Source organism: Dendropsophus ebraccatus, chromosome 3 (genome assembly GCF_027789765.1).
Source record: "Dendropsophus ebraccatus isolate aDenEbr1 chromosome 3, aDenEbr1.pat, whole genome shotgun sequence".
Classification (NCBI taxonomy): domain Eukaryota; kingdom Metazoa; phylum Chordata; class Amphibia; order Anura; family Hylidae; genus Dendropsophus; species Dendropsophus ebraccatus.
The window spans coordinates 185,289,579-185,305,809 of NC_091456.1; the positions used below are offsets into that span (position 1 = coordinate 185,289,579).

General features: G+C 45.9%; 2 protein-coding genes and 1 non-coding gene across 5 annotated transcripts in view; 1 reads left to right on the forward strand and 2 right to left on the reverse strand.

The window, feature by feature from the left end:
- LOC138786767 (zinc finger protein OZF-like) overlaps positions 1-16,231 on the forward strand; it is a 419,299-nt gene that overhangs the window by 11,809 nt on the left and 391,259 nt on the right. The window lies entirely within an intron of this gene.
- SETD9 (SET domain containing 9) lies at positions 1,621-12,021 on the reverse strand. 3 transcript variants are annotated; one of them, XM_069964868.1, is made up of 6 exons: positions 11,887-12,021; positions 10,023-10,366; positions 4,334-4,457; positions 3,990-4,105; positions 2,915-3,020; positions 1,621-1,810 (listed from the first exon to the last, which is right to left on the reverse strand). In XM_069964868.1, the coding sequence occupies exons 1-6, from the start codon at positions 11,988-11,990 to the stop codon at positions 1,723-1,725; spliced, it is 882 nt and encodes a 293-aa protein (XP_069820969.1). In that variant the 5' UTR covers positions 11,991-12,021; the 3' UTR covers positions 1,621-1,722. The 3 variants fall into 3 exon arrangements, with proteins under 3 accessions (XP_069820969.1, XP_069820968.1, XP_069820970.1); XM_069964867.1 differs by having other exon boundaries at positions 2,849-3,020; XM_069964869.1 differs by lacking the exon at positions 2,915-3,020 and having other exon boundaries at positions 1,723-1,810.
- LOC138787737 (U6atac minor spliceosomal RNA) lies at positions 11,479-11,608 on the reverse strand. Its single transcript, XR_011362471.1, has one exon. It is a non-coding gene; the product is annotated as a U6atac minor spliceosomal RNA (small nuclear RNA).

A 16,231-nucleotide genomic window follows, 5' to 3' on the forward strand; every position in this document is an offset into this window, starting at 1 on the left:
GGGGGAAATGGCAGAGACTAATCCCCCCCCTAAAAAACAATGGGCAGGCCTCACCCTAAATTATCATAGAGGTTCCCTCTGCCAGGTAAGTATGAGTTGGGCACGCCCCTCCCACCTTAAGGAGGACTTCCTGAAGATGCATCCCAAACTCCCAGAATGCACCTCATCTGCATGTGGGCATCTGTATTCCTCTAAGCACAACAAAATACACTCACCGGCCACTTTATTAGGTACACCATGCTAGTAACGGGTTGGACCCCCTTTTGCCTTCAGAACTGCCTCAATTCTTGGTGGCATAGATACAACAAGGTGCTGGAAGCATTCCTCAGAGATTTTGGTCCATATTGACATGATGACATCACACAGTTGCCGCAGATTTGTCGGCTGCACATCCATGATGCCAATCTCCCGTTCCACCACATCCCAAAGATGCTCTATTGGATTGAGATCTGGTGACTGTGGAGGCCATTGGAGTACAGTGACCTCATTGTCATGTTCAAGAAACCAGTCTGAGATGATTCTAGCTTTATGACATGGCGCATTATCCTGCTGAAAGTAGCCATCAGATGTTGGGTACATTGTGGTCATAAAGGGATGGACATGGTCAGCAATAATACTCAGGTAGGCTGTGGTGTTGCAACGATGCACAATTGGTACCAAGGGGCCCAAAGAGTGCCAAGAAAATATTCCCCACACCATGACACCACCACCACCAGCCTGAACCGTTGATACAAGGCAGGATGGATCCATGCTTTCATGTTGTTGACGCCAAATTCTGACCCTACCGTCCGAATGTCGCAGCAGAAATCGAGACTCATCAGACCAGGCAACGTTTTTCCAATCTTCTACTGTCCAATTTCGATGAGCTTGTGCAAATTGTAGCCTCAGTTTCCTGTTCTTAGCTGAAAGGAGTGGCACCCGGTGTGGTCTTCTGCTGCTGTAGCCCATCTGCCTCAAAGTTGGCCGTACTGTGCGTTCAGAGATGCTCTTCTGCCTACCTTGGTTGTAACGGTTGGCTATTTGAGTCACTGTTGCCTTTCTATCAGCTCGAACCAGTCTGCCCATTCTCCTCTGACCTCTGGCATCAACGAGGCATTTCCGCCCACAGAACTGCCGCTCACTGGATGTTTTTTCTTTTTCGGACCATTCTCTGTAAACCCTAGAGATGGTTGTGCGTGAAAATCCCAGTAGATCAGCAGTTTCTGAAATACTCAGACCAGCCCTTCTGGCACCAACAACCATGCCACGTTCAAAGGCCCTCAAATCACCTTTCTTCCCCATACTGATGCTCGGTTTGAACTGCAGGAGATTGTCTTGACCATGTCTACATGCCTAAATGCACTGAGTTGCCGCCATGTTATTGGCTGATTAGAAATTAGATTAGAAAGTGGTAACGTGCAGTTGGACAGGTGTACCTAATAAAGTGCCCGGTGAGTGTATATTTCAAATTCAAATGAAGCGGCAGACTGAATATAGTTACAGTCATGGTGATCACAGACGAGGGTCCTGGAGGTCGAATGTCTTTTAAAGAATAATTTAAATGCATTTTTTTTTTTTCAAAATATATAATGTATTTATTATAAATATAAATTATTTAAAAATATAAATATTTTATCGTACATTTCCTTAGCGTGTAAAAAAAATAAATAAATCTCCAGTGAACACTCATCTTTATTTTTTGCAAAAGAGATCTGGACCTTCTCCTAGCGTCTCCGGCCCGTCTCACTGAACAAGAGTGAAATAGTTTGAGAACAGCTCCTCGCCACAGTGAACGTCCCTGAGAGCGACAAGAACCACACATCTCAACGGCCTGCAAGGAAAGGAAAAAAAAAAAATCAGTCTACGGCTATGTTCACACGTTGTAAGAGACCGGCCGGGTCACGGAACAGCCGGTCTCTGAAAAGATAATTTTTATGGCCGTAGAGTTCTGATGCGGGTGCATCCGTGCGCGCCCGCATCAGAACTCCCCACAGCACACTATGGAGCGAGCAGCCGGAGCCCCTCGATCTACAGTCGGCACTGACATGGTTTTCTACGGCCGCTATTCACTGAATAGCGGCCGCAGAAAACTGACATGTCAGTTGTTTGCGGCACTGCTAGGGATCCCGGCCGGAGCATATACTATGTGTATACGCTTCGTCCGGGATCCCATAAACAGCAATGCAATGTATATTCTCGTAATAATCACAGCCGTTGTACAACGTGATTTTACGAAAATATATGTTGCGTGAACATAGCCTATAGGTGCAGAAGTGATGCATGTGCACCTGCCTGGGGGAGGGGGGGGGGGCGGTATCAGCCTGTGATAAGTTAGAGGGGTGATAACATGAAGAAAGGTTCCTGTACATATTCGTATAGGAGGAGAGATGGCAGTATCAGGCTGGGATACCATAAGAGATCCGCTGCGGATGCCTGTCCTGTACATCCTATGGGCAGACAAACTCGCAGCAGGATGGACATCCCGCTGCGGGTTTGTCCGCAGCCCGCCCCGTTAACCCCCCACCGCCGGAGCCTATACATCACCTGGTCCCCGCTCCGGCTTGCTTCGTCCCGCTTGGCCAATTAGTGCGCTGCCCCACCGCAGCGAACTGATTGGCTGAGCGGGATGTGCCGGAATCCCCGAAGCAAGACTGAGTGGGGAGCAGGTGACGTATAGGCTCCGGCGGTGGGGGGTTAACGGGGCGGGCTGCGGACAAACCCGCAGCGGGATGTCCAGTTTGTCTGCCCATAGGGTGTACAGGGCAGGGATCCGCAGCGACAAATCCGCTGCGGATCCGTTACGTTTGAGCGCACCCTAAAGAAACGTTTCTTTCTATGAAATCCTAAGACGTCTAAACAAATAAATCACCACTTGTACTTGTGCTCTAATGTACTCCTGGGCAATGACAGAGCACGCTCTATCATCAGTACTGACCCCTCCACATCATGGGAGTAGCAGATATTGGGGAGGTACTGCCTCAGCTCCACTGGGAAGGTTAACGGGACATCGAATTCCTGATAACAGACGTTAGCCGCTCGCTCTGCGGGAATAAGACGTGGATTATTATCAGTAATGACCGACAAGGAGAAGATGAGGCTCCATAGTACTGGTATATAATATCTACCAGCAATATCAACCTGTAAGTGCTATGTGATATACAGGGTGGACTGTATGTGTAATAGGGTGGAGATTTAGCAAACATGGTGTAAAGTGAGACTGGCTCAGTTGCCCCTAGCAACCAATCAGATTCCACCTTTCATTTTCCAAAGAGTCTGTGAGGAATGAAAAGTGGAATCTGATTGGTTGCTAGGGGCAACTGAGCCAGTTTCACTTTACACCATGAGGGAGATTTATCAAACATGATGTAAAGTGAAACTGGCTCGGTTGCCCCTAGCAACCAATCAGATTCCACTTTTCATTCCTCACAGACTCTTTGGACAATGAAAGGTGGAATCTGATTGGTTGCTAGGGGCCACTTTACACCACGTTTGATAAATCTCCCCTGAAGTTCATAACCCTATTACACATACTGTCCACCTACTTTTGGAACACCCTGTATATAATATGTTAGATAATATTTTACTGAAGGAGTTGTAGATGCATGGAGGAAGCTTCCAGCAGATGTGGTAGGTAAATCTACAATGACACAATGCCAACCTGCCTGGTATATACATATATCTATCCTAATATAATAAGGTTAGGTGCACACTGCGTTTTTGCAATCCGTTTTTTTTGACGGACACAGAAACGTAGCTGACTTCTACTTCTACTTCTACTTCTACTTCTGTGTCCATTAAAAAAAGCAGATCTGTTTTGATTCGGTTTTTTTTATAGTAGAAGTCAATGAAAAAACTGATCAAAAAAGATGCACACAAATGTATCTGTTTTTTGCAAAAAACGGATGAAAAATACGGATTGTAAAAACGCAGTGTGAACCTAGCCTAAAAAGGAAAATAATATAATGGCGGACTAGATGGCCCAGGCTTATCACAGGACACATGTACATTACCATTAGAGCAGTTATTGACGTACTGCCCCACAGCCAGCGGGTTCCGGGGGGCGCTGGTCAGCCAGGTGCAGTCACACATCTTCAGAGGTCCTAGCTGATCTCTTCTGCTGCAAGACCTGAAACACAACCCCTTTAAGTCCTTCAGAACATGACACAACTTCTTTAATGCTTAAAAGGAAAAAAAAAAGTTGCATTCACAATACTGCAGCCTTCAGAGGTGAAATCTCTCAGTATTCCCTGCTTGTTAAGTGTCTGCATGCAGCTTGCAATAGATATCCTTACACCAGCAGAATAGTGATTGCAGCTCTGGAGTATAATACAGGATGCATAAATACACCGCTGACCTGTACACAGACTTGGAGATTCCCTTGTCATTTCCATCAATGAGAATTCCATCCAGGCACCGAAAAATAAATGGATTTCCGATTGACTGAAAAAAGATGGGTTCAAAATTCTGGTAGACGGTACCTGTGAAATGACGCAGCAAGAGATTTAATAGTCCTAGTTTAGCTTAGACCTTACAAAGAAACTAAACTTTTTTTTAATTAACAGAAGTAATCGCTGTGTTCTCTGATAATAGCAGCTAGATGGATGCAGGGTGACTCTATAAGGTTCTGGTAGATGTCACAGGTAGCTGGAGTCATACTGGCTGTATCTCACAGCTGCTAGAGGGTCCATAGAACCAACACCACCATCCAGGTGGTCCCACAGATGATCAAGTGGCTTCAAGTCTGGAAAATTAGGGGGCAGGGTAGTACGCAGGCCCGGACTGGTAATCTGGCAAACCGGGCAAATGCCCGCTGGGCTGGCCGGATTACCAGTCCGGGGGCCGCCCAGACTGCAAAGAAAAAAAAAAAAAAGACATTATAAATAAACAGCCCCGCCGCGGCCCTCTGCCGCTGTGCTGCTTAATCAGTAGCAGAGGGCCGCTGCCGGGCTGAAGACTGCGTGGTGGGCCGGGAGGGGGGAAAAAAACAAACAACAACATCTCACCTGTCACCCGTTCCTGCCGCTCCTCCCCCGGGCGCGCGCGTCTTCTCGCTCATCTTCCGGCGCAGGCAGCATAGTACAGGAGACTCTGCCTGGGCCGGACGTCGCAGCCTCTATCAGACGTCAGCGTGTGACGTCAGCGTGTGCGTCTTAAAGACACACGCACACGCTGACGTCTGATAGGGGCTGCGACGTCCGGCCCAGGCAGAGTCTCCTGTACTATGCTGCCTGCGCCGGAAGATGAGCGAGAAGACGCGCGCTGCCGGGGGAGGAGCAGCAGGAACGGGTGACAGGTAAGATGATTTTTTTTTTTCGGGGGTAGGGCACTATGGATGGGTCACTGCTGGTGGGGCACTGTGGGTGGTGGCAAAATACGGGGCACAGAGGAGGCATAGCATAACAAGGGGACACAGAGGACATAGAAAAGTATTTGGGGCAAAGAGGGGGCATGGAAAAAGCTATATATGGGCACAGAGGGGATATTTAAAAACCATATGGGGCATATAAAACTAAGGGGGCACACAGAAGTACTTTATACATTGTAGGGGGCAAGAGGGGGCATAGAACACTATGGGGCACAAAGGGGGCATTTAAAAACTATATGGGGCATAGAGGGGGCATACGAACATGGGGGCACAGTGGGGATATATATACACTATATGGGAGCACAGTGGGGATATATATATACTATATGGGGGCACAGTGGGGATATATATACACTATATGGGGGCACAGTGAGGATATATATATACTATATGGGGGCACAGTGGGGATATATATATATACTATATGGGGGCACAGTGGGGATATATATACACTATATGGGGGCACAGTGAGGATATATATATACTATATGGGGGCACAGTGGGGATATATATATATACTATATGGGGGCACAGTGGGGATATATATACACTATATGGGGGCACAGTGGGGATATATATATATATATACTATATGGGGGCACAGTGGGGATATATATATATACTATATGGGGGCACAGTGGGGATATATATACACTATATGGGGGCACAGTGGGGATATATATACTATATGGGGGCACAGTGGGGATATATATATATATATACTATATGGGGGCACAGTTGGGATATATATATACTATATGGGGGCACAGTGGGGATATATATACACTATATGGGGGCACAGTGGGGATATATATATACACTATATGGGGGCACAGTGGGGATATATATATACTATATGGGGGCACAGTGGGGATATATATATATATATATATATATATTTACACACACTATATATGGGCACAGTGGGGATATATATATATATATATATATATATATATATATATATATATATATATATATATTTACACACACTATATGGGGGCACAGTGGGGATATATATATAATATATATATGTATATACACACTATATGGGGGCACAGTGGGGATATATATATATACACACTATATTGGGGCACAGTGGGGATATATATATACACTATATGGGGGCACAGTGGGGATATATATATATATATATATATATACACACACTATATGGGGGCACAGTGGGGATATATACACTATATGGGGGCACAGTGGGGATATATATATATATATATATATATACACACTATATGGGGGCACAGTGGGGATATATATATATACACTATATGGGGGCACAGTGGGGATATATATATATATATACACACTATATGGGGGCACAGTGGGGATATATATATACTATATGGGGGCACAGTGGGGATATATATACCCTATATGAGGTCACAAAGGGGGCTATGTATACTATATGGGGGTGCAGAGAGGGCTATTATATGGGCACAGAGTGGGCACTATTACAGTGTGTGGCAATTCATGGGGACTGTGTATAGAAGTGAGGATGGTGCTAATGCCAGGAGCCTAAATTCTTTGTCTGGCAGATTCTGTGGAGATGAATTGTGCTCGGGAGAATAGTCATGATGGCCGGGCCTGATGGGAAAGAAAAAAGAAAGTGAGCGACTCTGATCACAGAAGACGCCACCTGTGAGTCCAGTGTAATCACTTATGTAGGGGCGAGAGTGGGGGGATACTTAGGTTATGGGGGGCTCAGGCACATCCTTGCACAGGGATCCTCTGCTGTCTGTGTCCACCCCTGCTGACAGCTAATATTGCATCTTCTGAGGACAGTCCTGCTGCTCCCACACTATATAATAGTACTAATAGTGTGTGACATAGTAATAATAACAGCAAGTGTTTACTGTGCGAGGGATAATATATTTGGGAGTCTGATAGGGGAACAGCACAATGACAGGAGAGCGGACAGAGCCTCTGTAACTGTTCTGTATTCTACCTGTGACTGCGTTTGATAACTGCTGTATACTCTTCTATAGTCTGCAGGGTGTAATACTCTGCAACATCTGTGTACATCTGGTAGCTGATATCACTGCTATATTCTATTCTGTAGTCTTGAGGGTGTAATACTCTGCTGCATCTGTGTACACCTGGTATGTAATATCACTGCTGTATTCTATTCTGTAGTCTTGAGGGTGTAATAGTCTGCTGCATCTGTGTACACCTTGTATCTGGTGACTATATGGTCAGTGTTTGGCGGTATTATTAATTATATTGGTAGTGTACACTTATTTTTCTTCTGTGATAATTCTGGGCTTCACACATGTAAGAAAGTAATGTGACTAAGTAGAGCTAAAAATTCTTCTGTTGGAAATAGTTGGCAAAATGGGTGTGTGTGTGGGGGGGGGGCAACGATATATATGGGGGCTGGTGGGGGTTTTGTGCCCGGGCTGCTTTTCAGCCCCAGTCCGGCTCTGGTAGTACGTACTGGGAAGTTGTGGTCATGATCTTACAACCAATGTCCGACATTTCTAGCCATAAAAAATGTCACATTGTCTTGCTGGAAGATCCCATCTACCGCAGAGAAGACAACCCTTTACTGATCATCAGAGGAAAAGACAACCCTTTACCGATCATCAGAGGAGAAGACAACCCTTTACCGATCATCAGAGGAGAAGACAACCCTTTACCGATCATCAGAGGAGAAGACAACCCTTTACCGATCATCAGAGGAGAAGACAACCCTTTACCGATCATCAGAGGAGAAGACGACAACCCTTTACCGATCATCAGAGGAAAAGACAACCCTTTACCGACATCAGAGGAGAAGGCAACCCTTTACCGATCATCAGAGGAGAAGACAACCCTTTACCGATCATCAGAGGAGACTATCCTTTACTGATCATCAGAGGAGAAGACAACCCTTTACCGATCATCAGAGGAGAAGACGACAACCCTTTACCGATCATCAGAGGAAAAGACAACCCTTTACCGACATCAGAGGAGAAGGCAACCCTTTACCGATCATCAGAGGAGACTATCCTTTACTGATCATCAGAGGAGAAGACAACCCTTTACCGATCATCAGAGGAGAAGACAACCCTTTACCGATCATCAGAGGAGAAGACAACCCTTTACCGATCATCAGAGGAGAAGACAACCCTTTACCGATCATCAGAGGAAAAGACAACCCTTTACCGATCATCAGAGGAGAAGACGACAACCCTTTACCGATCATCAGAGGAAAAGACAACCCTTTACCGATCATCAGAGGAGAAGACAACCCTTTACCGACATCAGAGGAGACTATCCTTTACTGATCATCAGAGGAGAAGACAACCCTTTACCGATCATCAGAGGAGACTATCCTTTACCGATCATCAGAGGAGACTATCCTTTACTGATCATCAGAGGAGTAGACAACCCTTTACCGATCATCAGAGGAGTAGACAACCCTTTACCGATCATCAGAGGAGACTATCCTTTACTGATCATCAGAGGAGACTATCCTTTACTGATCATCAGAGGAGTAGACAACCCTTTACCGATCATCAGAGGAGTAGACAACCCTTTACCGATCATCAGAGGAGACTATCCTTTACTGATCATCAGAGGAGACTATCCTTTACTGATCATCAGAGGAGTAGACAACCCTTTACTGATCATCAGAGGAGAAGGCAACCCTTTACCAACCAGTTGAGAAGACAACCCTTTACCAATCATCAGATAAAAAGACAACCTTATACCAAACAGCAGAGGAGAAGACAACCCTTTACCGATCAGTGGAGTACACTCCTGATACTGTTGGGAATACTGAACCCTCTGATATAACTTGGTTATCACAGGAGCAGTGACTATCCGTCTGCTCTGGAGCCCCATACACAGTAGGGATCACTGATCTGTTATGTTACACACATCTGGTAGCCTCCTGGCTCCTCCACTGTAGTAGAACGTGGTCATAGTAATGGGACTCAGCTGTGTATTTATGCATATACTTACTTATCCCTCCTAGAAAGGTGAGTGCAGCTCTGGAGTATAATACAGGATGTAAGTCAGAAACAGTAGATCAGTAATGTAATTTATGTACACAGTGACCCCACCAGCAGAATAGTGAGTGCAGCTCTGAGGTATAATGCAGGATGTAACTCAGGATCAGTAATGTAATATATGTACACAGTGACCCCACCAGCAGAATAGGGAGTGCAGCTCTGAGGTATAATACAGGATGTAACTCAGGATCAGTAATGTAATGTATGTACACAGTGACCCCACCAGCAGAATAGTGAGTGCAGCTCTGGAGTATAATACAGGATGTAGCTCAGGATCAGTACAGGATCAGTAATGTAATGTATGTACACAGTCATCCCACCAGCAGAATAGTGAGTGCAGCTCTGGAGTATAATACAGGATGTAACTCAGGATCAGTACAGGATCAGTAATGTAATGTATGTACACAGTCACCCCACCAGCAGAATAGTGAGTGCAGCTCTGGGGTATAATACTGGATGTAACTCAGGATCAGTACTGATCTGTAAACCATAGGGGTTCACTCTCATGAATGCCGCGTCCCTCTGTTCCTATAATGTGACTATTAGGGCAGGTTTCCATCTACTGTTCCTGGTTGTGTATATACTGATGATACTGGTAATATATAGAGGACATTGCTCTTATACACAGGGTGGTTCTCGGTGCGGAGAAGCAGGACATGTACCGGGATACATGGACACTAAGGCTCCTTTAGGCACAATTCCTTTGGAGACAAAGACTCCAGTTCCTGCCGCATCCAAAGAACTTGGGCGCCGATCGATGGAGAATCCCAGACACTTGTACATGACGTCCCCTGGAGGCCGTGTGAGGTATGGTCGCTGCTGCTGATCGGTGGCATCGGGCACAGGGTACATGGCGCGGGTACTGGCTGGGAGCAGGGACAGCAGCTCCTTCTGTCTCTTTATATCAGATGTGAACAGCGCCCGAAGGAAAGTGATGAGCGAGGAGCAGACATCAGCGTCCGCCGAGACTTTATCACTGCAGCTGGGGGACACGTAGCGCAACGTTCTGCCGGTGCAAAAAAAAAAAAAAATCTGAGAAAAGAGTTAAAGTGTTCCCCTCTATGTAACATTATTGTCTCTAATTCAGCAAGGGCATGGAGGTTGGGTTAAAAGGCTGGTCTCAGGACCGGAGATAACACTGAGATCAGCCTTTTAACCACCTAGATGCCAGGGTTAAAGGGGTACTCATATCGATTTGGAATTCACTTCTATTCAAAAATCTGAAGTCTTCCAGTACTTATCAGCTGCTGTATGTCCTGCAGGAAGTGGTGTATTCTCTCCAGTCTGACACAGTGCTCTCTACTGCCACCTCTGTCCATGTTAGGAACTGTCCAGAGCAGGAGAGGTTTTCTATGGGGATTTGCTGCTGCTCTGGACACTTCCTGACAGAGGTGGCAGCAGAGGGCAGTGTGTCAGACTGAAGTGAATATACCACTTCCTGCAGGACATACATCAGCTGATAAGTACTGGAAGACTGGAGATTTTTTAATAGAAGCAAATTACAAATCTATATAACTTTTTCTAAGAAAAAGATTTTTGCTGGAGTACCCCTTTAATGGTGACAGCCACCTAGGCTGCCAGATGCCCTTACAAGGTGCTAATTGGTTGTCATGGCAGCCAGGGACCCTGTGAAAGCCTCCGTGTCTGCCATCATTGTTCTCCTATTACACCCTGCCACTACGGAACAATACAACACATTAATAATGCCGTGTACTGTATAAGCAACAAAAAAGTTGGAAAAAAAGTTTTAAAAAATCTAAGCTTTCAAAAAAGGTGATCATGTGGCCTGGAGTATGCACTGAGCACGGGCCCAGCGTAATGATATCCCCTACCTTCAGTAATGCGCCTCCATTAGAATCAAGCCTGATCGCGTCACAAAGGGAAGGGGCTATCATTATACTGGGGGGGTGCTAGTCGCTGGGGCCGGCACTGAGCGTGGGAATCGGGTGACGCTTTGAAAAATTGGCCGCATCACTGGGATCACCGTCAGCACCGATTTTCATCCCACGATTGTACTGATCTTGATGCAAAATGACGCTTAAGATTCTCCAGATGGAAATATCAGAGAAGAGTAGAAAATAAACAGTGAAATGCAGCAGAAATAATAACAATAATCATAAAAAAACATGGTTAGAGATGCCACGAAGTAGGTGGCAATGCCTTAACCGTATATGTGTTGTGAAGGCCACAGGGGCCTCTTCCATCCTTGTCAAGGGGAGTGCTAACCTTCTCTCCTTTCATACAACACAATACAAACGTAGGCCCACACGGTATTTATACCCCGTATAACATCGGTGACTTTACATTGTGGCGACTCCAATTAAAAAAATGTACTACATACTCAAATGCGATTCTCCGTACCCTCCTTCCTGCGCCTGCAGGAAAAACACACCTAAAAACGCGTTTATTTGCCCAAAAAACAACCAGATTGTGCACAAATTACATATGCATAAATTCTGACCAATAGCAGCGAAGGGGCGTGGCTAGCAGTTGGCACGTTGTGTTTCCTTACAGCTGCGAAGATACCTGCGGTTACGAGCCAGGTTCAGCGCCACCCAGGGGACAAAACGATATTTGTAAGACCTCCAGCGGGTGAGAAGCGCCCGCAATACCGAGCCCGGAGACGGCATGACGCTGACGGTCGGGCGGCGGGGAGGTGACGTCACTAAATAGGACGGGAGAAAGGCGGGGAGGAAGGTGGGGTTAGTGACGTCACACAATAAGGAAGTGTCATAGAGAAGAGGCAGAGACGGTGCTAGGATTCCATAGATAATGTAACAGCGCCACCTAGTGTTACCTTACAAGATAACGTCGGAGAAATGTGTGTGTCCTTCGGGTGACATCTAGCGGTACGTTGATCTAATTACATGTAAATGATAAACAGTGTAAGTGACACCTAGTGGTTAGTTTAACTCATTACACGTACGAGCAGGGTTTGTCTATTAAAAAATGAACGGTACAAGTGACACCTAGTGGTACTTTTATCTAATTACATGTACCAGAAATGTCTGCCTTACAAATGGTGACGGATGCAAGTGACATCTAGTGGCAGATTTATATAATTACACTTACCAGAAATGTCCGTCTTATAAATGGTGAACCATACAAGTGACACCTAGTGGTAGTTTCACCTAATTACATGTACATTACATGTATGTGTATATATAACGGTGCAAGCGACACCTCGTGGCAGATTTATAATAATAATAATTTTTATTTATATATCGCCAACAGATTCCGCAGCACTTTACAATTCTGGGGGTACATACATAAACAAAAATAGACATTACAGATATATACATATAATTATCCATACATGAGGAGTGAGGGCCCTGCTCGCATGCATCAGCTTACAGACTATCAGGAGGGGGTGCGAGACAGTATGGCAGAGGGGCAAAGTGCTTCATTGTTCTTATGGTCCGACCATCATTATAAATAAGGCAGTGCAGGTAAGGGGGGGGGTGAACCAGTCACTATCCAATGCCTGCATGTGTAGGTCTAAGTGCTTAAATGCTTGGTGTGTGTGTGTGTGGGGGGGGGGGGGGGGGGGGGGGGGGGGCGGGGGGGATCGGGGTTGAGGATAGCCAGTGTAGTGACTGGCACAGGGGGGAGGCATCAGTATAGCGGCTGGACAGGGAGATGAGCCTGGCCGCTGTATTAAGAATGGACTGGAGAGAGGAGAGTTTAGAGGAAGGAAGGCCGATTAGTAAGGAATTGCGGTAGACTAGACGGGAATGAATCAGAGTGACAATGAGAGTTTTAGCAGATTCGACAGTAAGGAAGGGACGGATTTTAGAGATGTTTTTTAGATGCAGATTACAGGAACGTGAAAGAGATTGAATATGGGGAATAAAGAAGAGATCAGAGTCCAACATAACCCCAAGGCAGCGGGCTTGTTGTGTAGGGGTTATGGTTGCACCACAGACAGAGATGGAGATGGAGATGTCACGTGGGAGGGAAGACAAGAAGCTCAGTCTTAGAAAGGTTGAGTTTTAGGAATAGGGAGGACATAGCGTTAGAGACGGCAGACAGACAGTTACTGGTGTTCTGTAGAGGAGCGGGGGTGATATCACGGGAGGAGGTATACAGCTGGGTATCATCAGCATAGAGATGGTATATAGCTGGGTATCATCAGCATAGAGATGGTATATAGCGGGGTGATATCACGGGAGGAGGTATACAGCTGGGTATCATCAGCATAGAGACGGTATATAGCTGGGTGATATCAAGGGAGGAGTTATAGAGCGGGGGTCATATCACGGGAGGAGGTATACAGCTGGGTATCATCAGCATAGAGATGGTACTGAAAACCAAACTTGCTGATGATTTGTCCAATGGGTAAAGTGTAAAGTGAGAAAAGGAGAGGGCCCAGGACTGATCCCTGAGGAACCCCAACTGTAAGGGGGAGAGAAGATGAGGTGGAGCCAGAAAGTGATACGCTAAAGGAGCGGTCAGAGAGATAGGAGGAAAACCAGGAAAGGGCAGGAAAGAGCAGAGTCCTTGAGGCCAATAGAGCGGAGCGTGGAGAGGAGGAGCTGGGGGTCTACAGTGTCACATACTACAGACAGAGCGGAGCGTGGAGAGGAGGAGCTGGGGGTCTACAGTGTCACATACTACAGATAGAGCGGAGCATGGAGAGGAGGAGCTGGGGGTCTACAGTGTCACATACTACAGATAGAGCGGAGCGTGGAGAGGAGGAGCTGGGGGTCTACAGTGTCACATACTACAGATAGAGCAGAGCATGGAGAGGAGGAGCTGGTGGTCTACAGTGTCACATACTACAGATAGGGCTGAGCATGGAGAGGAGGAGCTGGGGGTCTACAGTGTCACATACTACAGATAGGGTTGAGCGTGGAGAGGAGGAGCTGGGGGTCTACAGTGTCACATACTACAGATAGAGCGGAGCGTGGAGAGGAGGAGCTGGTGGTCTACAGTGTCACATACTACAGATAGAGCGGAGCGTGGAGAGGAGGAGCTGGGGGTCTACAGTGTCACATACTACAGATAGGGCGGAGCGTGGAGAGGAGGAGCTGGGGGTCTACAGTGTCACATACTACAGATAGGGCTGAGCGTGGAGAGGAGGAGCTGGGGGTCTACAGTGTCACATACTACAGATAGGGCTGAGCGTGGAGAGGAGGAGCTGGGGGTCTACAGTGTCACATACTACAGATAGAGCGGAGCGTGGAGAGGAGGAGCTGGGGGTCTACAGTGTCACATACTACAGATAGAGCGGAGCGTGGAGAGGAGGAGCTGGGGGTCTACAGTGTCACATACTACAGATAGGGCGGAGCGTGGAGAGGAGGAGCTGAGGGTCTACAGTGTCACATACTACAGATAGGGCGGAGCGTGGAGAGGAGGAGCTGGGGGGTCTACAGTGTCAAAAGCTGCAGATCCAGGAGAATGAGCAGAGAATGGAAGCCTTTAGATTTGGCGGTGAGGAGATCATTAGAGACTTTAAGGGCAGTTTCTGTAGAGTGGTGAGGACGGAAACCAGACTGAAGAGGGTCAAGTAGAGATAATTACACTTCCCAGAAAAGTCCTTCTTATGAATGGTGAACGATACAAGTGACACCTAGTGGTAGCTTCACCCAATTACATGTACATTAAAGGATAACAGTGCAAGCGACACCTCGTGGTAGATTTATATAACTACACTTCCCAGAAATGCTTCTTATAAATGGCGAATGGTACAAGTGACACCTAGTGGTAGATTTATATAATTACACTTCCCAGAAATGCCTGTCTTATAAATTATGCACAGCGCCAGTGTCCTCTAGTGGTGGATTTATTTAATTACATGTAAGAAATCTCGATATATCGATTTGTACAATTGCATTCTACAGCAGCTGCTGGCATCCTGCCATTTATCATGTGGAATCAATGACATGATCATTCTTAAGTTCTGATTTTACTCCTATTGTGTTTTTTTTATCCACATATCCAAATATTTTTTAAACAAACTTTATAAAGTTGACTTTTAAAAAAAAAAAATCCATATATGACATTTGCAGCTTGTTCCATTCACTTCTCTCTCCCAGCATGGTCTTTGGCAGGGTCTGCAATCTGGGGTCTTTTAGGTCCTTAGCAGCCATGGAAACCTAGTGACACCCCAGGTCTGTGATGCAGGGGTGCAGGTGGGACAAGAGGGAAACCTTTATGTTTTGTTTTTTTAAGTTGCTAATTGTGGAGAATGTCATGTACACTATGATTTGCAAAGAGTGGACATTGGTTAACAAACCTATACCTGCTCTCAGCTGAGAAGTGATACAATTGTATCCAGTGTAGACAATGCCCTGTGAGCTCTACAGGCTGGACTCTAGATGAATACACTGTACATAAGTAGTCTCTAGCTATCTATCTACTCCCTGAGCATTTTTACCACTTTGGACTCTTATATGTGGGGTTAAGTTGAGGAAAGTGCCCAGCCCGAGATGTTTTTCCAACAGATTCTGCAGAGCTAGATCATGGCTAAAAGACATCACCATGGCGGTCTGACCACCTGTGAGGCACTGGATGTAACTGCACTATAATCACTACATGTCACTATATGGGGGGGCAATACTGGTCTGTGTATTTTTTTATTTAGTGGTAATATGTGCTCAGTATATGGCAGTATTTTTCCCTTGTATAGTGTTATTGGTAATATTAGCCATGGTATACTGGGTTTATATGCAGTAACCGTACGGTTATAAACACTGCTATTTTCTATGGGTCGGGCTGGTGAACACATGACCCAGTTACAGTAATGAAATGCAGCTGCTCTACAAGTCAATAGGTGGCGCTGTACAGTTGTTTAGCTGTTCATGTATTTTTGTACAATTTAACCCTATGCTATGTATCTGTGGATGTATCTGTACGGACGCCATAACCG

Bases quoted from the DNA above. Each gene is read 5' to 3' on its own strand.
- SETD9 (XM_069964867.1), bottom strand. From the start codon at position 11,990: ATGCCGTCTCCGGGCTCGGTATTGCGGGCGCTTCTCACCCGCTGGAGG. The intron at 4,458-10,022 runs GTACATGTCCTG...GTCATTTCACAG, and splicing joins CTTAGTGTCCATGTATCCCG to GTACCGTCTACCAGAATTTT. The intron at 3,021-3,989 runs GTAATGTACATG...TTATTCCCGCAG, and splicing joins CGTCAATAACTGCTCTAATG to AGCGAGCGGCTAACGTCTGT.